The 16,492-nt window shown below is 50.4% G+C and overlaps 1 protein-coding gene across 4 annotated transcripts in view; it reads right to left on the bottom strand.

Annotated features, from left to right (window-relative positions):
* SASH1 (SAM and SH3 domain containing 1) overlaps nucleotides 1-16,492 on the bottom strand; it is a 299,031-nt gene that overhangs the window by 60,843 nt on the left and 221,696 nt on the right. For all 4 annotated transcript variants that reach the window (XM_028510426.2, XM_036024863.1, XM_028510425.2 and 1 more), the window contains exons 5-7: nucleotides 8,637-8,677; nucleotides 6,136-6,222; nucleotides 3,441-3,553 (exon numbers count right to left, since the gene is read on the bottom strand). In XM_028510426.2, coding sequence (XP_028366227.1) covers nucleotides 3,441-3,553; nucleotides 6,136-6,222; nucleotides 8,637-8,677 — 241 coding nt within the window. The remainder of the gene's footprint in view (nucleotides 1-3,440; nucleotides 3,554-6,135; nucleotides 6,223-8,636; nucleotides 8,678-16,492) is intronic.

Raw genomic sequence — 16,492 nt, 5'->3', positions numbered from 1 at the left:
TTACAAATATATTATTTTAAGGACTTCAGTGTATATATAAATAAATATAGATGTGACCATGTGGAACCAGATACACATGTGTCCGATGGATAAATACGGACGTATTTCTCTACAACACAGCTCCATCTTTGCTGCTACCGCCACACCAACACAACAGGGTGCTCTTTCAGCCGAAGCTTTAAAGGTGAGTTTATTCCCTACTCCCCCATCCTCACTCACACGCTACCAATATTACCCAGATAAAGTGGCTTCCAAACCTTCCAGAACTAGTCCACGGTTTGAACACCCTAAACTCACTTGCCAAGAGCTACATGTGCTCTTAAAATCAGCACCTGGAAATGGTGTTCTCTAGACACACCAGTTACCTGGAGCTCCCTAAACATTTTTTTTTTAACTCATGAGCTCTACGGAATTCCTTAAAGCACTTGTATTAAGGATCCATCATCCAACTATGAGAGACTGTTTGAAATGCCACTAGATTTGATGGAACTATTCAGTTCTTTGGTTAATAGAATTTTAGAAATCCTAAGTTAAGCTGCTTTTTAAATTACACACTGAAGAAAAATACCCTACTGAAAAAAACCCCGATGTTCCCTAAACTTCGTTCTCTTCAAATGCTTATGCAACTTAAGAGTGTCTCCCATGTTAGCTCCCTGCAGTCTTTTCCATTCTGGTCTGGGTTCCTTCTGATAACTCAGTTTTCAGGGGCCTGCATCATGGCTGCACAGTTCACAGTGGGAAAACATCTGGCGATGAGACCAGAGTCACGTAAGCGAAGCATGGCGGACCCACTTGTCTTCACTGGAACATGGCCGAAGTTTCCCCAATGCCAGGATGTGCTGGGGGCTCCGCTCAGCTCCGTATGGCGCCCAGACAAACTTCTCTCCTGATGCTGGCTCATTCCCTCAGAATTGAAGTCTGCACGTCTCTGACCGTGGGACCAACACACCCCGGACGTGCCGGAGGGAGGTCACCATCACGGTCATTATGGGAGGTCTGAGTCTCACTGTTTGTTCTGTCCAGCAATCACGTCATCCTAGATCCTTCAGCTGCTCCTGAGTCCTGGGAAGTCTATCCGTCCTGCAGACTATTTTCTGCTCTAACATCTTTCTTGAAATGACTGGTCTCTGGCCCACGAGAAGCCCATCCAGGCAGCAGCGGCTGGGGATGCACCTGCGCAGCCAAGCGGGCCAGCCAGCTTCCCCTCCTGCATCTGTCCGAGGACACCCACCGTTGTAGGAGGAATTGAGCAGAGCTGGGAGAATGCCATCGCCCTTTTCTCCTGTGTGTCTGGGTTGTTGTATAGAAAATATTCTCGATCTCCTAATGAGCCCCTTCCTGAAACCCGGCCAGGCTGCATGGCTAAGACCTCCACCCAGATGTGCACAGGGAGCGGACTTCTGGCTTCCTTTCCATGTAAACCATGGCTGCCTGTTAAGATTATGAGCTCAGAAAGAGCTTCAAGCAATTTTTTCCTCTCCAACTTTCCAAGTATTCTTTCATTTTTTTCAACTATAAAACCGTGCTACCTCATGCAGACAACGTTAAGGCTATTTGAACATATTCTTCTGCTCCAAGAAGACGGGATTTGGCACATCACCTGCACCCCTCTTCCCAAACACAGGTGTCGTCGGACAACCTGCGACATCCTCTGCATTCAGATCTTCATTTTCACGATGAAAACAGAAATGCACCTGGTTGCTCCCCAGAAGGTGGCGTGTCGTCATGGTCAAACTATTACAGATTAGTATTTCTCATATGCCTTTTCTAGGAACTCAAATGGACTCTTCCCAAATGGGACCACACATTCAGGAAATGGAACTGGAGAGAAAACGTGTGGTGGGCGTTTCGCCCCAGCTGGCGGCCAGGCTGGGTGGCCGGAGGCGTGGTGGAGCGGGTCAGGCCAGGCTGAGGACAAAGGGGGCAGACATGGTGATCAGCTGCGTGGACAGGAGGTTGTACCTGCCACTTGCTGCATGTCTGCCCCAGAGACACTGGAGGCCGAGACACCTCTGCTCCTGTGAATCGACAGAGCAGGAGACGCCGGCAGGTGGCCATCTGGAGGTGGCCCCGGCCCTCAGGCCTCCTACTCAACCCAGTCCCACCTTCCATGTCCCTCACATTTGTTTGTTCCTGAGTTTTCACTTTGTCTCAGCAACACACTAAACTTCTTCTTAAACTGCTGGAGTTGAGCGTCAGGTGTGCTCAGCTACATGAAGGGAGCCTGTCGCTGTCCCAAGGAGACAAACCTCCGAGATTCTACTTGGTGACCAAGTCACAACTCCTTCCATGGCTCCTTAGGGACCTGAACATTCTCAGCAGTTTCTAAACCGTCTGATTTGTGACTTGTGCACACAGCAACCAACCAACCGTCCAAGTGAAATCCAGGAATCATCAGTTTGTTGGGAGACAACAAAGGAGGAAACCCCTTCGTGCCCACTGTGGCCACTGCCCTGCTGCCAACCCAGCATCCCGAGGTGACCGGGCTTCTCTCAGTGTCTCATTTAACTCAGAGCAAAAACATGGCCCAGCAAACTGTAATTACTATCTACTTAGAAGAGAAAGTAAGAAAAAGTTGGTTTTTTGAATGCAAAACTTTAAGGTATGTCTAAAACTTAACTTTCATATTGTTCAAAATTGAATTTGTGATGGTATCTTATAGACAACTGATGTTTATAATGGTCATAATGTATTTAATTTTTCTTTAGGCTTCACTTAATTTTTACCATTGATTACATTCTTAACAATCTTTTTACAAGGCTTGTGCAGTGGGCTATGGCATTCAGACTCCCTTTCCTTGTTAAAGTGGTCCACCGCCCCGTATATTTGCCATTCATTCACTCATGTATTCATTGAATATGGAACTTTACCTCACACCACAGACTGCTTCTGCTATGCACACAGAATGGAATCACTATTTTATTGGATAAGTACCTGATGACCACCAAAGTATCATCAAAATACTGCTCCGAATAATATATACCTCTGCACGCTTTGATGCACCTGTCTCAGTCTGCTCACACTGCTCTGACTAATTACCACAGAGAGGGGGGCTTACACACCACAGAAACTTCTCGGTCGTTGAGGCTGGGAAGTCCCAGACCAAAGTGCGGGCAGATCTCGTGCCCAGTGAGAATCCGCTTCCCGGTTCACAGACAGCTGTCTTCTCGCTGCGTGTCCTCAGATGGGGGGGGGGGGGGAGGCCGTATCCTGGGGTCTCTTCTGTAACGTCCTTCATCCCATTCACCTGGGCTCCACTCTCAAGACCTAGTCACCTCCCAGAGGCCCCACCCCCAGAACTACCACGCTGGGCACGAGGATCTAACACAGGGGTTCGGTGGGGGCTGACACAGACACTCAGTTTCCAGCAGGCCCCAAACCTTTTCCAGTGTGAGGGGGTCACGCCTGCGCACGTGTGACGTGGATCTCAGCCCTCTTACCCGAGCCAGTGCCTCCTCAATGGTGATCATCTTCTCCTTGACCATCATCATCAGCTGAATCCGCTCCTCATCGCTCATGGTTATCTCGCTCGCCACGTAGCCCACGTCTTCTCCTAGGGAGAGAAAGAAACACCAGGGATGAAAACGGGACGGGTAGACCAGATGCCAGTCTCGACAAGGTCATCATCATCCAGGACTAGAAGAATGAGGGCGCTGTCTCATGCGTCTTTTGCAGGGACTCAAATGTTGTGTCTTGTTGACGGAGCAACAGGAGCCCCAGGGGCGGCTTCGTAGGGAGCCAACCAGCCCACCTTGCTGGGGACAGGTGGCACGGACAGGTACGGACCAGAGCCTCTGTGATGAAGGTCTAGCGGAGGAGTCCTGGAGGAGAGCCCACAGGGAGTAAGAGGCGGGCAGAGACCTAATTTAAAGACCCAGCGAGAGCAGACACACACTCCGGGCTCCCCTGGCTGAGGCTCCCCTACGTCCTCCCATTTGGGGAATGCGCGAGGAGAAAATAGTTTGGGGAGAAGTGGGAGGCAACCTCCTGCCGTGGCGGAGAAAGGTCAGAGAGGCAGCTGCGCTGCAGCCTGAGAAACCGCAGACGCCTGCGAACCTCTCTGACGACTGCTCCTCGGAGGGTTGGTGCAGACAAATAACATCACGGATGGGAGGTGCTCCGGGTCACTGGTTGGGAAGTACTATATATATATGTATGCACATCCGAAAGTTCCATCGGCATCAACGTTCCCAAACCGTGAGGGGAACTCCACTCCCAGCCCGAAACTGAGGGCAGCCAGAGCCGCAGGGGAAAACAGAAGCCCCATTCGGTTTCCTGGAAAGCGTCTTCCTACAAAGCGGACAGGCTGCCAACGCCTCCGATGCACATGAGCCACGCCGGCTGCGTGCCGCTGGTCAGCCTGTGCGGCAAGACCTGCCGGTGCAGGTGGGCTCCGCTACGCGCTCGGGGAACGAGCCCTCCATCCAGGCCCTCGCCCTCCTCCGTCTGCCCCGTCTTTCCCACACGCCCCTCACTAGCGTGGGTGTCATCAGGACGCCGGGCTACGGCTTAACGTGCCCGTGGTGTGAAGGGACAGAGGCAGGGAGGCTGGCTGCACACCTGTCGGAGCCCTTCCATCAGCATCTGCCCGGGAATTTATGTTTCCCTGTGTCTCCCTGTCGCACTTCCATTCCACGTCAATCAGTCCAGACACACTGCTCCAGGTCCCCTTGCCCCTCGTCCCCTTGCACGGGAAGAACAATAGAGTGGGGTGGGAGAGGGGAGCCCGCCCACCGGTTTGATTCATGCTGCTCTCTGTGTCACCCCCAGCGGTGGTGGTGGTGGTTGGGGGGGGTGGGGGGTGGGTGACAGAAAGTTGGTTGGGTTTAAAAATAAATCCATGTGCCCTGGCTGGCATAGCTCAGTGGATTGAGCGCGAGCTGCGAACCAGGCATCACAGGTTTGATTCCCAGTCAGGGCACGCACCTACATTGCAGGCCACGGCCCCCTGCAACCACACATTGATGTCTCTGTCTCTGTCTCTCTCTCTCTCCCCCCTCCATTCCCTCTCTAAAAATAAATAAATAAATTATTTAAAAATAAATAAATAAAATAAATCCATGTGATCTGGTCAACTTCCGGGTCTCATCTGTATTCCCTTTGTCTCTCCCTCTTTCTCCTTTTCTTTCTTTCTAAAGAAGGCTGTGTTAGAACCCAAGGTTAACTTTGAGTCACAAGTGATTCTGAGCATGTACCAGAGGAAAATCTCAGAGTGTTTAAGAATAACTCTGTTTTCAGCAGGACAAATTAAAAAAAATAAATAAATGACCCCACTGCAGGTCACCAAAGAAGCCGAGCACACTGCTGGCAGGGACACGGCCTGTGTCCACTCTTCTCACTTCCCCATGTATGAAAAAGTGGAGAAGCCTTCTGAAGAGGGCAGGCCACTAAGATTTTGTAAAAGAAGATCAAGTAATGTCACTGGTGAGCAACTAGGATGCTCCTGTCCTGACAACCTCCACCAGCAGGACTGGAGCCTGGAAGTGGCTTTGTTTCCACTCCTCTCAGAACGCCTGGGAGGCCGCAATTATGTAACCGGCCTCAGAGGGATGACATATTTACTTACTGTATCAACAACAACAAAGGCCCTGGCCGGGGGGAGGGCGGGGGAGGAGGGGAGAGCAGGGCTCCCTCCACAAGGCAGCTCTGGGCAAATTCCCATGATGTCAGGCCTTGAGATAGAGTTTTCAGGGGCAACAACCCACCAACTCTCCCTTCATCCCTTCTGCAGACAAGCATCAAAAGTTCAGAAGACTGCAAAGGCCCCAAGGGCAGGGGGGCAGGGTGACGGGGAGGGTCCCAAACTAACAGACCCTAGAGCGTTTAGGGTCCATCAGGGTGAGCAAAGATGTGCCTGAGGTTGCTGTGACGCAGGAAACGAAAAACCCGGTGGGTCTTTGCCGCCAGACCTACAGCTTGCTGGCTCTCCCTGTTCCGTTTTCTTAGACTTAAAAAAATAAAACATCCCCACTGGGATGAAGTTTTAAGTAATGATAGGAATGTGAGAAAGCTGAACATGGTACGGGCACGCATGATGAGTTATTCTAACTCGCAGCCACCATTTAGATCAGACACAGGCTTCTGCACGTCTGCCGGCTAAAAGGGCCCACTGTCCGCCAGCTGTTTCGGTGGTACCTTTTGAAGTCTGCCTCATTATTCCTTTCTGGTTCTTCCGGAAGTTCTGCCAGAAATACTTATTTTTCTTCTTCCAATCTCCTTTTCCTTTAAAGAAAATAAAAAAGACACAAGCAATAAGTCCATTAATAACAAAAGTAGCCCCTTCCTTATAACTCAAAGCTTGCAAGAGTACTTTGATTTCACAAAGACAGTTCTTCCACTTTCAGTTTGTGCAGGACTTGAAAATGCCTATAAAGTTGTTTAAAAGAAATGCAAATTTCCCCATAGCAGGAAATGCTGCAGCAGGGATAAGCTGAGCAATAAAGGACGCATCAAAAAGGGCAGGCAAAACATGCATTCCTGGATTCTCTTTGATGTCTGTTTAACTCTCATCTAATCTGCTGACTCTTGGGGTGTATTCCCCCATCCCCTTTGGTCTCAGCCACAATTATTTCAATGAAACCATAAGTAAAATACTTGCAGAAGTTGACTTTATTTTGTCGTTATTCCTGCTGTTGATCTACCCTGGGTTTACTTCCGTCACCACAGAGCGAGGGATGAGAATGGCGGGTGCACCCTGGGCACACTGGCCTGGGGCGGGCTGCCGGGCCTGTGGGGTGCCCCACGCCATTTCTCTAAGATGTGCAGCTTGCACGCATCCAGCCAGCAACGACACGGGTGGGGCAGGATCCTCAGCTCTGTGGCATCAGGCCACTGGGGACCTTCCTACAGCTCACCCAGGGCACAAGGACAAGGAAAGCGGACAGCCCTCCTGCTGTGACAGCTCCCACCCCTTCTCCTCCTCCCCCCCAGACAGACATGGATGGGTGGCTTTTAAGTGAAAGCAAACTGTCACAGCTAGACATTTTTAGCATATGGCAGGGTTTTCTGGTCATCAATATGTAATAACTTTTAAAAACCAATGGGAAACGAGGCGAGTAACACAGAAGGCTAGAGGGACCCTTTGTTCTTCAAGAACAAAATGCAGCGGCACAGCGACCCGTGGGGACCTGGCACGCTCACGGCAGCTTCGCCGCCGCGTGGTGTCTGGTGGCCCCACAGCCCTGGAGCGGGCCCAGCGGAGTGGCACGCTGTTGGTTTCCACAGTCTAGACTGGTGGTGCCAGGCGACGCCGCAGAAAACACACATGCGGGGACTAGAAAGGGCACCGTCTGTCAAAACAGGATGCGCTCATCTGAGTTCCGAGCCCTCCAGAGCTGCGGGGACGCAGCTGGCCGGGAGCCTGAGACTCCAATGTGCTCGGGATGTCCCGGGCACGCTTGACAGCTCCGGCTGCCCTTGGGTTAGAGACCACAGCAGATGCAGGGCCGTGAAAGGTTAAAGCCGAAGTAGGATATCACTCATTCAACCTTTCTCCAGGGCAATCTGCAATATAACGCATTTCTCTGACTGTAAACTACACTCCCCCTCCTCCCATTTCATTGCTTCTGAAATGAAGGTACGGCTTAAAAAAAAATAAATGGTACTAGCTACCATTTATGTAGCACTTACTGTATCCAGGGCACTTTGCTACCTAACAACATATTTCATTTAATACTGACAATGAACAGATATTATTGTTCCCATTTGGTGGATGAGAAAACTGAGGCTCAGAGAGGCAAGGACTGTGCCCAGGGTCCTAACTACTCAGTAGGCAGAGTCATGAATCAAATGCAAGTCAAAGCCTGATCTGAGCACTCATGCTAGGCTCCTAAATACGATTACTTTGCCAGGTGCCCTCTGACCCAAACAGAAAAGATGTTACTAAATCAAGAGGGGACTTGATAATCAAGGAAATACAAAATTTGTAACACCTTCATTGTGCATAATCTTTGATTCAAAAGTTCCAAATCGAAGGATTTATCCCTGATCAAGAACACGATCAGGGATAGGCTCAAGGATTTTTATGGGAACATCTTTCTCTGTGACAGAGAAAAAAACAGGAAACTGAATGTTCAGCAAAGCAGCAACTGGTTGCTTAAACTACGGCACATCCACTATGGCAAATTCTCATCCAGATGTGATGAGTGTACTGGATACAATACTCAACAATGTGGAAAAATGTTCAAGACACATTCCATTGAAAAAGATTATACAATCAAAGCCCTGGCTGGTGTAGCTCAGTGGATTGAGCGTGGGCTGGGAACCAAAGTGTCGCAGGTTCGGTTCCCAGTCAGGGCACATGCCTGGGTTACAGGCCATAACCCCCAGCAACCGCACATTGAAGTTTCTCTGTCTCTCTCTCTCTATCTCCCTCCCTTCCCTCTCTAAAAATAAATAAATAAAATCTTTAAAAAACAAATTATACAATCATACGTAGAATATAGTCCCAACTATTTCTTTTACCCACACAAGCACAGTAAGCAAGAGGAGGAAACTGTACATCAATATCTTAATGTTTATTTCAAGGTAAAAGGCTTCTTTGTGGTTTTGTCCTTTCCCATATTTATGGGCTCTATGAAAGTATTAAAGGAAAATGATCGGTTTCAAACCCATAAACCAAGAAAAGAGGTACTGACCTACGGAGCTGTCTTCTGAGTTTGACTTCCGAAGGGAGTTCCTAGAAAAGCAAAACGAGTCTGGTTAGTGGGAGCCTCACCTCCGCGGCAGAACCCATGATGCCCCTCAGGAGGCTGAGGCTGCACAGCACTTCCCAGCAGAGAGCCAGGCACGTTTCCACAGGGTATTTATTTACCAGTGGCCTTCTCCAGCCATCGCTGGCCTTCCTAGAAGCACTCGCACGCACCGTTCGCCAACGTTTGTTAAAGACGCACCCCAGGGTGAGACCTACATTAAATGACAGGAATGGACCCCACTAGGTGATCACCGAAGTATCTTCCGTCTCTGTGAACTACTAACGACCCATGAAGTTACCACCCTCAGGAGGTCTCTTGTGTGCGTGGGAAAGAAGGCACAGCATAGTCAAAGAACAGACCTAAACACCTCCAATGCCCTTCAGGCCAGGAGGTGAGTAAGGTGGGCGGTCAGAGGCAGGAGAAACTATTGGGGAAGTGGGGGACCCACCCGGCAGCAGGTGTGTGGGAGCCCCACACAGACAGGGCAGCCCGTGTGCCGGCCCTCCGGTTCGGGGGTGCCGACCGGCAGGTGCACTGTGGCTGCAGCCAGATCTCCCCGCGTTCAAAGAGAAGCCAGGCACCTGCATTTTTTACAACGAGTGCTCCACACTCTTTAGTGACGGCGAGTAAGTCGCTGTTTCTGAAACGTGCCCAAGTCAATCGAGACATGTCTGAGCCTCGGACTGGGGCCGGGCCCTGCCCCAGCCTGGCAGCCGGTTTGACTGCTGATCCACAGAGATGAACCCAAGTGACCTGAAGCATGAACGCAGCCCTAAACCAGGTTATTAAAGCATTTCCCCAGCAAACCTAAAGACTTAGAATTTTTTTTCATTATTTACATCTACTTTCCTCAAGGTATCATACATTTTGAAGAATTTACCCTCGGGGTTGCACTTTGGGTTTGTTCGTTTTTGTAACAGGTGCTTCCACGAGACATCCCTTGCATTTCCCTAGGATGCCAGCAGATGGCACTGTAGATTCTTTATTCATCCAGTTCCCGATTTTTATTTCTAAAACTTCACAAGTTCACAGTCTAGAGACTGGCCAAAGAATGGCAATGTTTCCTAAGCGTGAGGCTACCCAACTCATCAATTTGCAAAGGGGGACAACGACGCCGTGTGAAGTTTGATTTGGACGCAGTGAACTGTCCCCGCAAACAGAAGCTGGCGGAGCAGCGAAGCGAGGTGCCACCTCCTTTCTCCTCGAGACTGATGATAGAACTCATCCAGCAGGAGCAAAAACCAACGGTGTAACCAAATTCCGAATTCGGATGGCAGCAGGTGGAAGGGGCCATTTACTGATCTCCTGGTGGAAGAAATGAATGCTCAGAAGTCAGTTCCAAAGGCTCCCTAGGAACAAACACGTCCCTCCGGCCAGACCCCGGGGCCTGCAAACGGCAGCTCGGGAAGCAGCTGCCAGGCCCTTTCTGCGAGTCAGGTTCACTGCCAACGGGGTAAGAAAGATGGGAACGTCAGCACGGACTTCGGCGGCCTGGAAGCGCTAACGGCATTCTGCTGCACTTTGAGAACTGATTTGTGCATTTAAAAATCATCAATTCCGCGTGCAAGTCTCTGGACTCCATCTCAGCACCTTTTCATCAACAACCGCTAGGGAGACCCCCCAACTGCACACATGTTAACATTTTCTCGCAAGGTCCCTAAACTACTTTAGCTCTCAACGAAGCCTGTGAGAAAATTAATGAGGAATTAATAAATCAGATTTAAAAAATTAAGTCAGCATCCCTAGAACTTTGGTTCTACCTCAGTGTTTAACAAATTCTGTTAAACTGCTTTTCTTTCTTTCTTTCTTTCTTTCTCTCTTTCTCTCTCTTTCTTTCTTTCTCTCTTTCTCTCTTTCTCCCTTCCTCCCTTCCTTTCTTTTTCTCCCTTCCCTTCCTCCTTCCCTTCCTTCCTCCCTCCCTTCCTTCCTTCAATAAGTATCTATTCAGCCCCCATTCAAGTCTGGCATCCACTCAGGCACTGAGCACAGTGATACAGGAGACTGGTAAAATCTCTGTTCTCCCGGAGCTGGGCTTGGGGAGAGAAGCAGGGTGGGGAGTACAGATTAAGAAGTGGGGGGGATTTCAGATGGAGGGATGAGGGATGGAGAAGATCTCTCTGAAGAGTTGACAGCTGAGCAGAGATCTTAATAATGTGCTGACATGACACGCAGTCCCCCAAAGGAGGGGACTGGGTCAGGAAGGGCAGAGGAGGCAAATAGTCTGGCAGTGTTAAGTCCGAGGTGCTTATGAGCATCTCTGTGGGGATAAAGGTGAGGAGGGATATGCCAGACTAGAGTGCCCGGGGGGTTGTTGAGGCCGGAGACAGGAATTTGGAGAGAAGCCATGTGAAGGCTGAGCTCGGGGGCAGTCCAACTCTTTCTTAGGACTTAGGACAAGACGAAGCAGGCGATGGGACTGAGGGGCAGTAGTCAGTGGAGAGAATGAAGAGCAGGACAGTACCTTTTACCTTTTCCAACTAGGGTAATACTAAAGTCAATTTTACACAAATATCCTCACTGGCTCCAATGACACACACAGGGTAAATTCTAGGTTGAGTCTATGGCTTCACAGAGGAGAGAACCTCCGAAGACCACAGAGGAGAAACTAATAGCCCACATCAAAGTGGAATTCTTTACATTTGCATAGAACTCCACATCTTAAAGAAAAGGCTGTCGTTGAACCTCCCGTCACAGAGCAGGATGATGGCAGAGACCCGGGAGGGACGACCCACCTGAGGACACAGACAGAGCTGGACAGGACACAACAGGGTGCAGAGGCCCTGCCCCCTGCCCGTTTCCTGTTGACAAAGCAGACATTCACACGGCGCGCTCTGGCCCTGTTCTTGGGAACGTTACTGAAATGATACTCAGCAGAACTTGGGAAGACAGAGCATGTTTTCCACACCAAATTCCAACACGGCCCTCGGGCTTATTAACACCGAGTGTTTCAACAGCGCCTTCCAGGATTCCGTGGTGTTGCAACGGCGGGATCCTCTGGGGTGCTTGCGGGAGGGGAGGGGGCCAAACTCCTATCCGGCTCAAACTCATTTTTCTTCTTATGTCTATTTATACACAAATAGTCGGAGATAGCTCCAGGCAAAGACAGCTCTATCTCACTGTTCCACACTTAAGTCTGGCGCACCAGGAAAGCAGAATGAATGTCCGAGCACAAAGGAATTCCTAAAATAGACTTCATGTTTTTGTTTTGATGGACTGTCCAGAAACTTCATTACAAAAAAAAAAAAAAGGAAAGAAAAAGAAAAAAAACACACAAAGAAAAACCATTATAATCCAATGTCTAAGAAAGGAACATATGTTATGTGTTACTGGAAAACCTGTCTCTGAGAGATGTTTAAGGTTCTTTATCTTGAGTTTCCAGAAACACACGTCTCCATTAGTTTCTTTCCTGCTGAATTTTGAGTTGGGGCATTTGCTGTATCTGGGTCTTTTCCTGCATCATCCCGGGCCTGCCAACGCAGTCCCCAAAGCCAGTAGGACCCAGAAAAAGGACCGAGAGACATCTGTGCCACTGCACTGTGCGCATCCAGAGGGCCGTGGAGGAAGGTAAACGGGTTGAGGGGCCTTTAGTGAGTTGCTACTCTCTCTTTCTCCATGACAAATGTAACTAAGTACTCATATTCCTAGTCTGCACATTTAGTGACAAATAACTTTACGTAAAATGGGTAATTCCGTAATTTGCTAAGTCTGATTACCCTTTGGGGATCAAAGATACTTTTCATCCTAGGAGCATCTCTCTTCTGTTTCATAGAAATATATTTGAAACAAATCCCTGTTCATGCTACCTTACTGTTCGCAAAAATCCAAGGGCCAGCCCCTTTCTCAGCCACAGGGCCAGGACTCGGGCGAGGCAAGGGGCACAGAGCGTCCCCCGTGTGGGAGGTGCTGGCTCTCGGGGAGGGTGGGCGCAAGAGGCAAGCGCCACCTTAAAACCTGCGCTCCACACACCTCTCTTGCTTTCCCTTTGGGAGCTGGGCCTTCCCAGCCAATAGCTGCCGGGATTTCACACACAGGATAGAATTCAGCTTTCCAAAGTCACTGGCTCGGATGGAAAGTAATTCTGTTGCCAAAATCGGGCGTATTGTTAGAACCCCCTGGACATTTCGTATGAATGACAACGTCGGTGACATTTTCTCACTCTGGTGAAAATAACCCCAGAGAGGCTATTTCTTTCATTGCACAGTCTGTTCCCAGGCTGTACTTTCTAGCTCCTTTTTACAAAGTCACCTTTATAAGTGAACAGGGCAGGTAGGCGTCTGATGGACCCAACCCAAGGCACAGGGGAGGCACTCACACACTCAGAGGTCACACACACCTGGGACAGCCCTGCCACAACCCTCAGCCATGCCTTCTTTTCCTGTGATGTAATGACGATAAAAACAGTGCCTCCCTTCAGGGACTATTAGGAGAACTGCATGAGACGATGCACCGAAGGGGCTCAGCCCAGCACCTGGCACTCGGAAGCTCCCCATAAACGTGCCTTCTCGTAACTCTTCTCCGGAGCGTGCCCACGACATGGCTCCCACACTGCAACGGTTCCTGAATCACCGAGGTTCCTCTTTTTTTAAAACAATATTTACTTCCCTCAAATAGTTTGGGTGGGTATAATAATGTTTTTCTCTTCTCCATCACACTTTATACAAATAATTTGTTTTTCTTAGAACTAAAAAGAAAACCCACGCTAACGACTCGACATGATGTCAACGCAGAGTCGCACGGGCCACGGACCGACATCCAGACATGGATAACGTTATCTCGACCGTTTTCCCAGGGCCCGCCATGCGGGAAGCTGCCGGGACAGTGGCTCCCGATGTGGGTTTTGGAATGCAACCACCCAGGCTCAGAAGTCCAGCTCTACCGCTCACTCACCAGTAACTTTTGGCACAAGTGACTGAGTCCCATTGAACCCTAGTTTCCTGCTACGCAACATGGAGACAATAATATTATTGATGATGTAGGTTTTCTAGATGTTTCGGTCCAGTAGGACCTTCAGGGTTATATGGAGCAAGTCTGCACGTGCCAGGCTACCTCAAAGAACCAGTGACTATAACCGCTGGCCTTTTCTTCCAGCCAGCTCCCCCCATGGGGTCAAGTCCAAGTCCTTCTTAAAATGCACTTCAGTTTCTCAGCCTGGAAGGGGCTGGTTGTTCTCTGGTACCTTGGGGATGGCCAACAGGCTCCCCAGGCTGAGAGCAGGCCCCAGCCAGGACAAACCTGAAAATCCTCAAAGGAATACAGAAAGAGATCTGTGTCCTTTCCGTCTCCAGCCAGTAACTTGTCCCGAAGTTAACAGCACAGAGCGCTGGCGGAAGTTGGAGAGTTTCAGGCCTGAAAAGCACCCACGAGCCAGCTCTCCGAGGCAGAGGCCTACGGCCTGGTTGTGTCCAGGCCTCAACACCACTCAATACAAAGGGCATAAGTGCACAGCCGAACATGCCCATGGACGTGGGCTTGGGGGGGGGGGGGGGGCGGGGCGGAGGTCAAAGCTGGGGCAGAACACACTTATCCCCCAAGGTTTCCCAAAACCGCCTCACCACCTGGGCCGCAGTATTACTCTTCATTTGTGGCCCCGTGGGTCTGAGCTGCCCAAGACGCTGATCGAGCCTTGCTGTGTGGGCGCCAGCTTCGACTCGGAGAGCACTGCTGAACATGCTGGAAAGGCACAAATGCCTTCCCACGTCTTCGAGTGCAGGGACTACCTTCAGAACACCCCCAGGGCACACCACAGGGCACCTACTATGATTTTGCATGTGAGATGCCATAAAACGGCATCGGTAACGGATCAGTCTTACACAAAAAACAGCCAACGGTGGTTGCTGATCTGGCATTTAATGCTCGCTATAGATAACGAAGCCCTGCTAGGCTTGCTCAGGGACAAGGACACAAGGCCCATGCCTTCCAGCATCTCTGGGTGACATATGGACCAGCTGCAGGACGACAGTGGTGGGATGCCTGAGTGGTGACAGCAGGCAAGGCCAGAGGCTCCCCTTTTCATATCCACACTCCTCTCCTTTCTGACTAAACCCCCCCGACTCTGTTTGGGTGGCAGTGCACCCTGTAGAACACTCGCCTCCCCCACACCCCCTGGCATCGGGCCGAGGCCAGGTGCCAGCCTCTGCCTGGGAAGATGCAGAGGAATTTCACAGCGAGGTGACTCTGGGGAAGCTGATGGTTTCATAATGAAGAGGACTGACTCGGTTTTCACGTGTCTTGTGCCCTTTTGCCCTTCCCTTTGGTAATTGCCCCAAACACGGGCACAGCGCCCAAGCTGTGGTCATTTTCTCGTAAGGAACAGAGTCGCATGCTATGTGGATGGTGGAGGAAAGAAAACACTTCCTTGAGTAGCTATAGCAGCCTTGGAACACCTGGGTCCAGACTCCTTGCCAGATGAAAAAAAAAATATGTTCCCATTTGCCTCAATGCCGCAGGCAGGTTTCGTCTGCACGTACGTGAACGGAACCCTGACTCAGTGGTGGGTAAGGGGTAAAGATGACCAACCAACTTCCATCAAGCACTGGGTCTGGGTTTACCGAGAACATTCATATGCCTCTCATCGTGGTTCAGGCTCACAGAGACCCCGAAAAGAATTAGCCCATCACACAGAGGAGAGACCGAGGTCCTCGATGTCCACAGGACTTCTCCTACGGTCAGTTACAGAGCTGGGCCTGTAACTGACCGTAGGAGCCCAGCTCTCCCGACACCCAGACAGACCACTGTTCTTCCCACAACAGCATCTGACGGAGGAAGGCAGGGCACTCCCCTGTCCGTTCCTCACTGTGTTCGCAGTGCCAGGCCCAGCGCTGTGAGCCCTGAGCCCAAACAGTGTGCGCTGTCCCTAAACACAGGCACTGAGAGTGCAGCAGAATTTGCGACTTGGCCCCTGGGGCCTGGAGTCCAGAGCACGTGGCCCCAGCTGAAGCTCTGACTTCCGAGGTGTCCTCCACAGGCATGCAAATGAAGGTGTTAAAAAAAAAAAAGGAAAAGGCCTTGAACTCCACCTACTGCTCAGTCTGGGTCTGATGTAACCAGTAAAAGCTAAATGCCTCCCTTTTAGGGCCTGGATGGGAACGTCGCATTTTATTTAGGTTTTTATATCTTTAAGAATTACTGAGCTGTCAAAGGCAAAATAAAACAAAACAGGGTTTTAGCATTGTTTTGACCACAAAAGGTCGTTTTTATAACATGAGGAAAAAAAAAACACGTAAGCAGCTTTGTTGACTTTTTCATGGCTGCTATTTTTCTGTAAAGGGAGTGAAATTACTCCTTCCCTCTGCATCCCCTTTAACATGCACGGCGTATGTGTAATAAATACGTGGCCCAGGCACGGCATTTCCCGCCAGGAAACGTGGCTGAGACTACTGGCCAGCCGGCCAGCTAGCTGGCAGCGTCCGCTGGTTTGCCTGAGAAGCCATTTGGCGACCAGGGTGTGTGCCGCAGGTCCCGGTGCAGAAAAGGCTGTGAAAATGGGCTGCCATCCTCACTGGGGTAGGCTGCACCAGGGCGACTCATCCCACCCAGGGGTCGGCACAGTAAGGAAACTCGGCCTTTGCCCTTCCTCTCCGCTGTGCCTGGACCTGTGTGTGGGGCAAGGCTGGCTGCAAAGCGCTGGCCTGTGCCAGCCTCAGCCTCAGCCTCAGTCGGGTGGGGATAGCGAGAGGGGCGATGGGAGGAACAGAGGCTCCGCTCAATTATCTCCTCGTTCTGTTTCCATGGAGATGGCACAGGAAACTGGTCAGAACTTTCTCAGCGGAAACACACAGTGGTGGCCATGCACGGTGGCC

Source organism: Phyllostomus discolor, chromosome 4, assembly GCF_004126475.2.
Source record: "Phyllostomus discolor isolate MPI-MPIP mPhyDis1 chromosome 4, mPhyDis1.pri.v3, whole genome shotgun sequence".
NCBI lineage: Eukaryota > Metazoa > Chordata > Mammalia > Chiroptera > Phyllostomidae > Phyllostomus > Phyllostomus discolor.
This window is presented reverse-complemented; position numbering and strand designations above follow the sequence as displayed.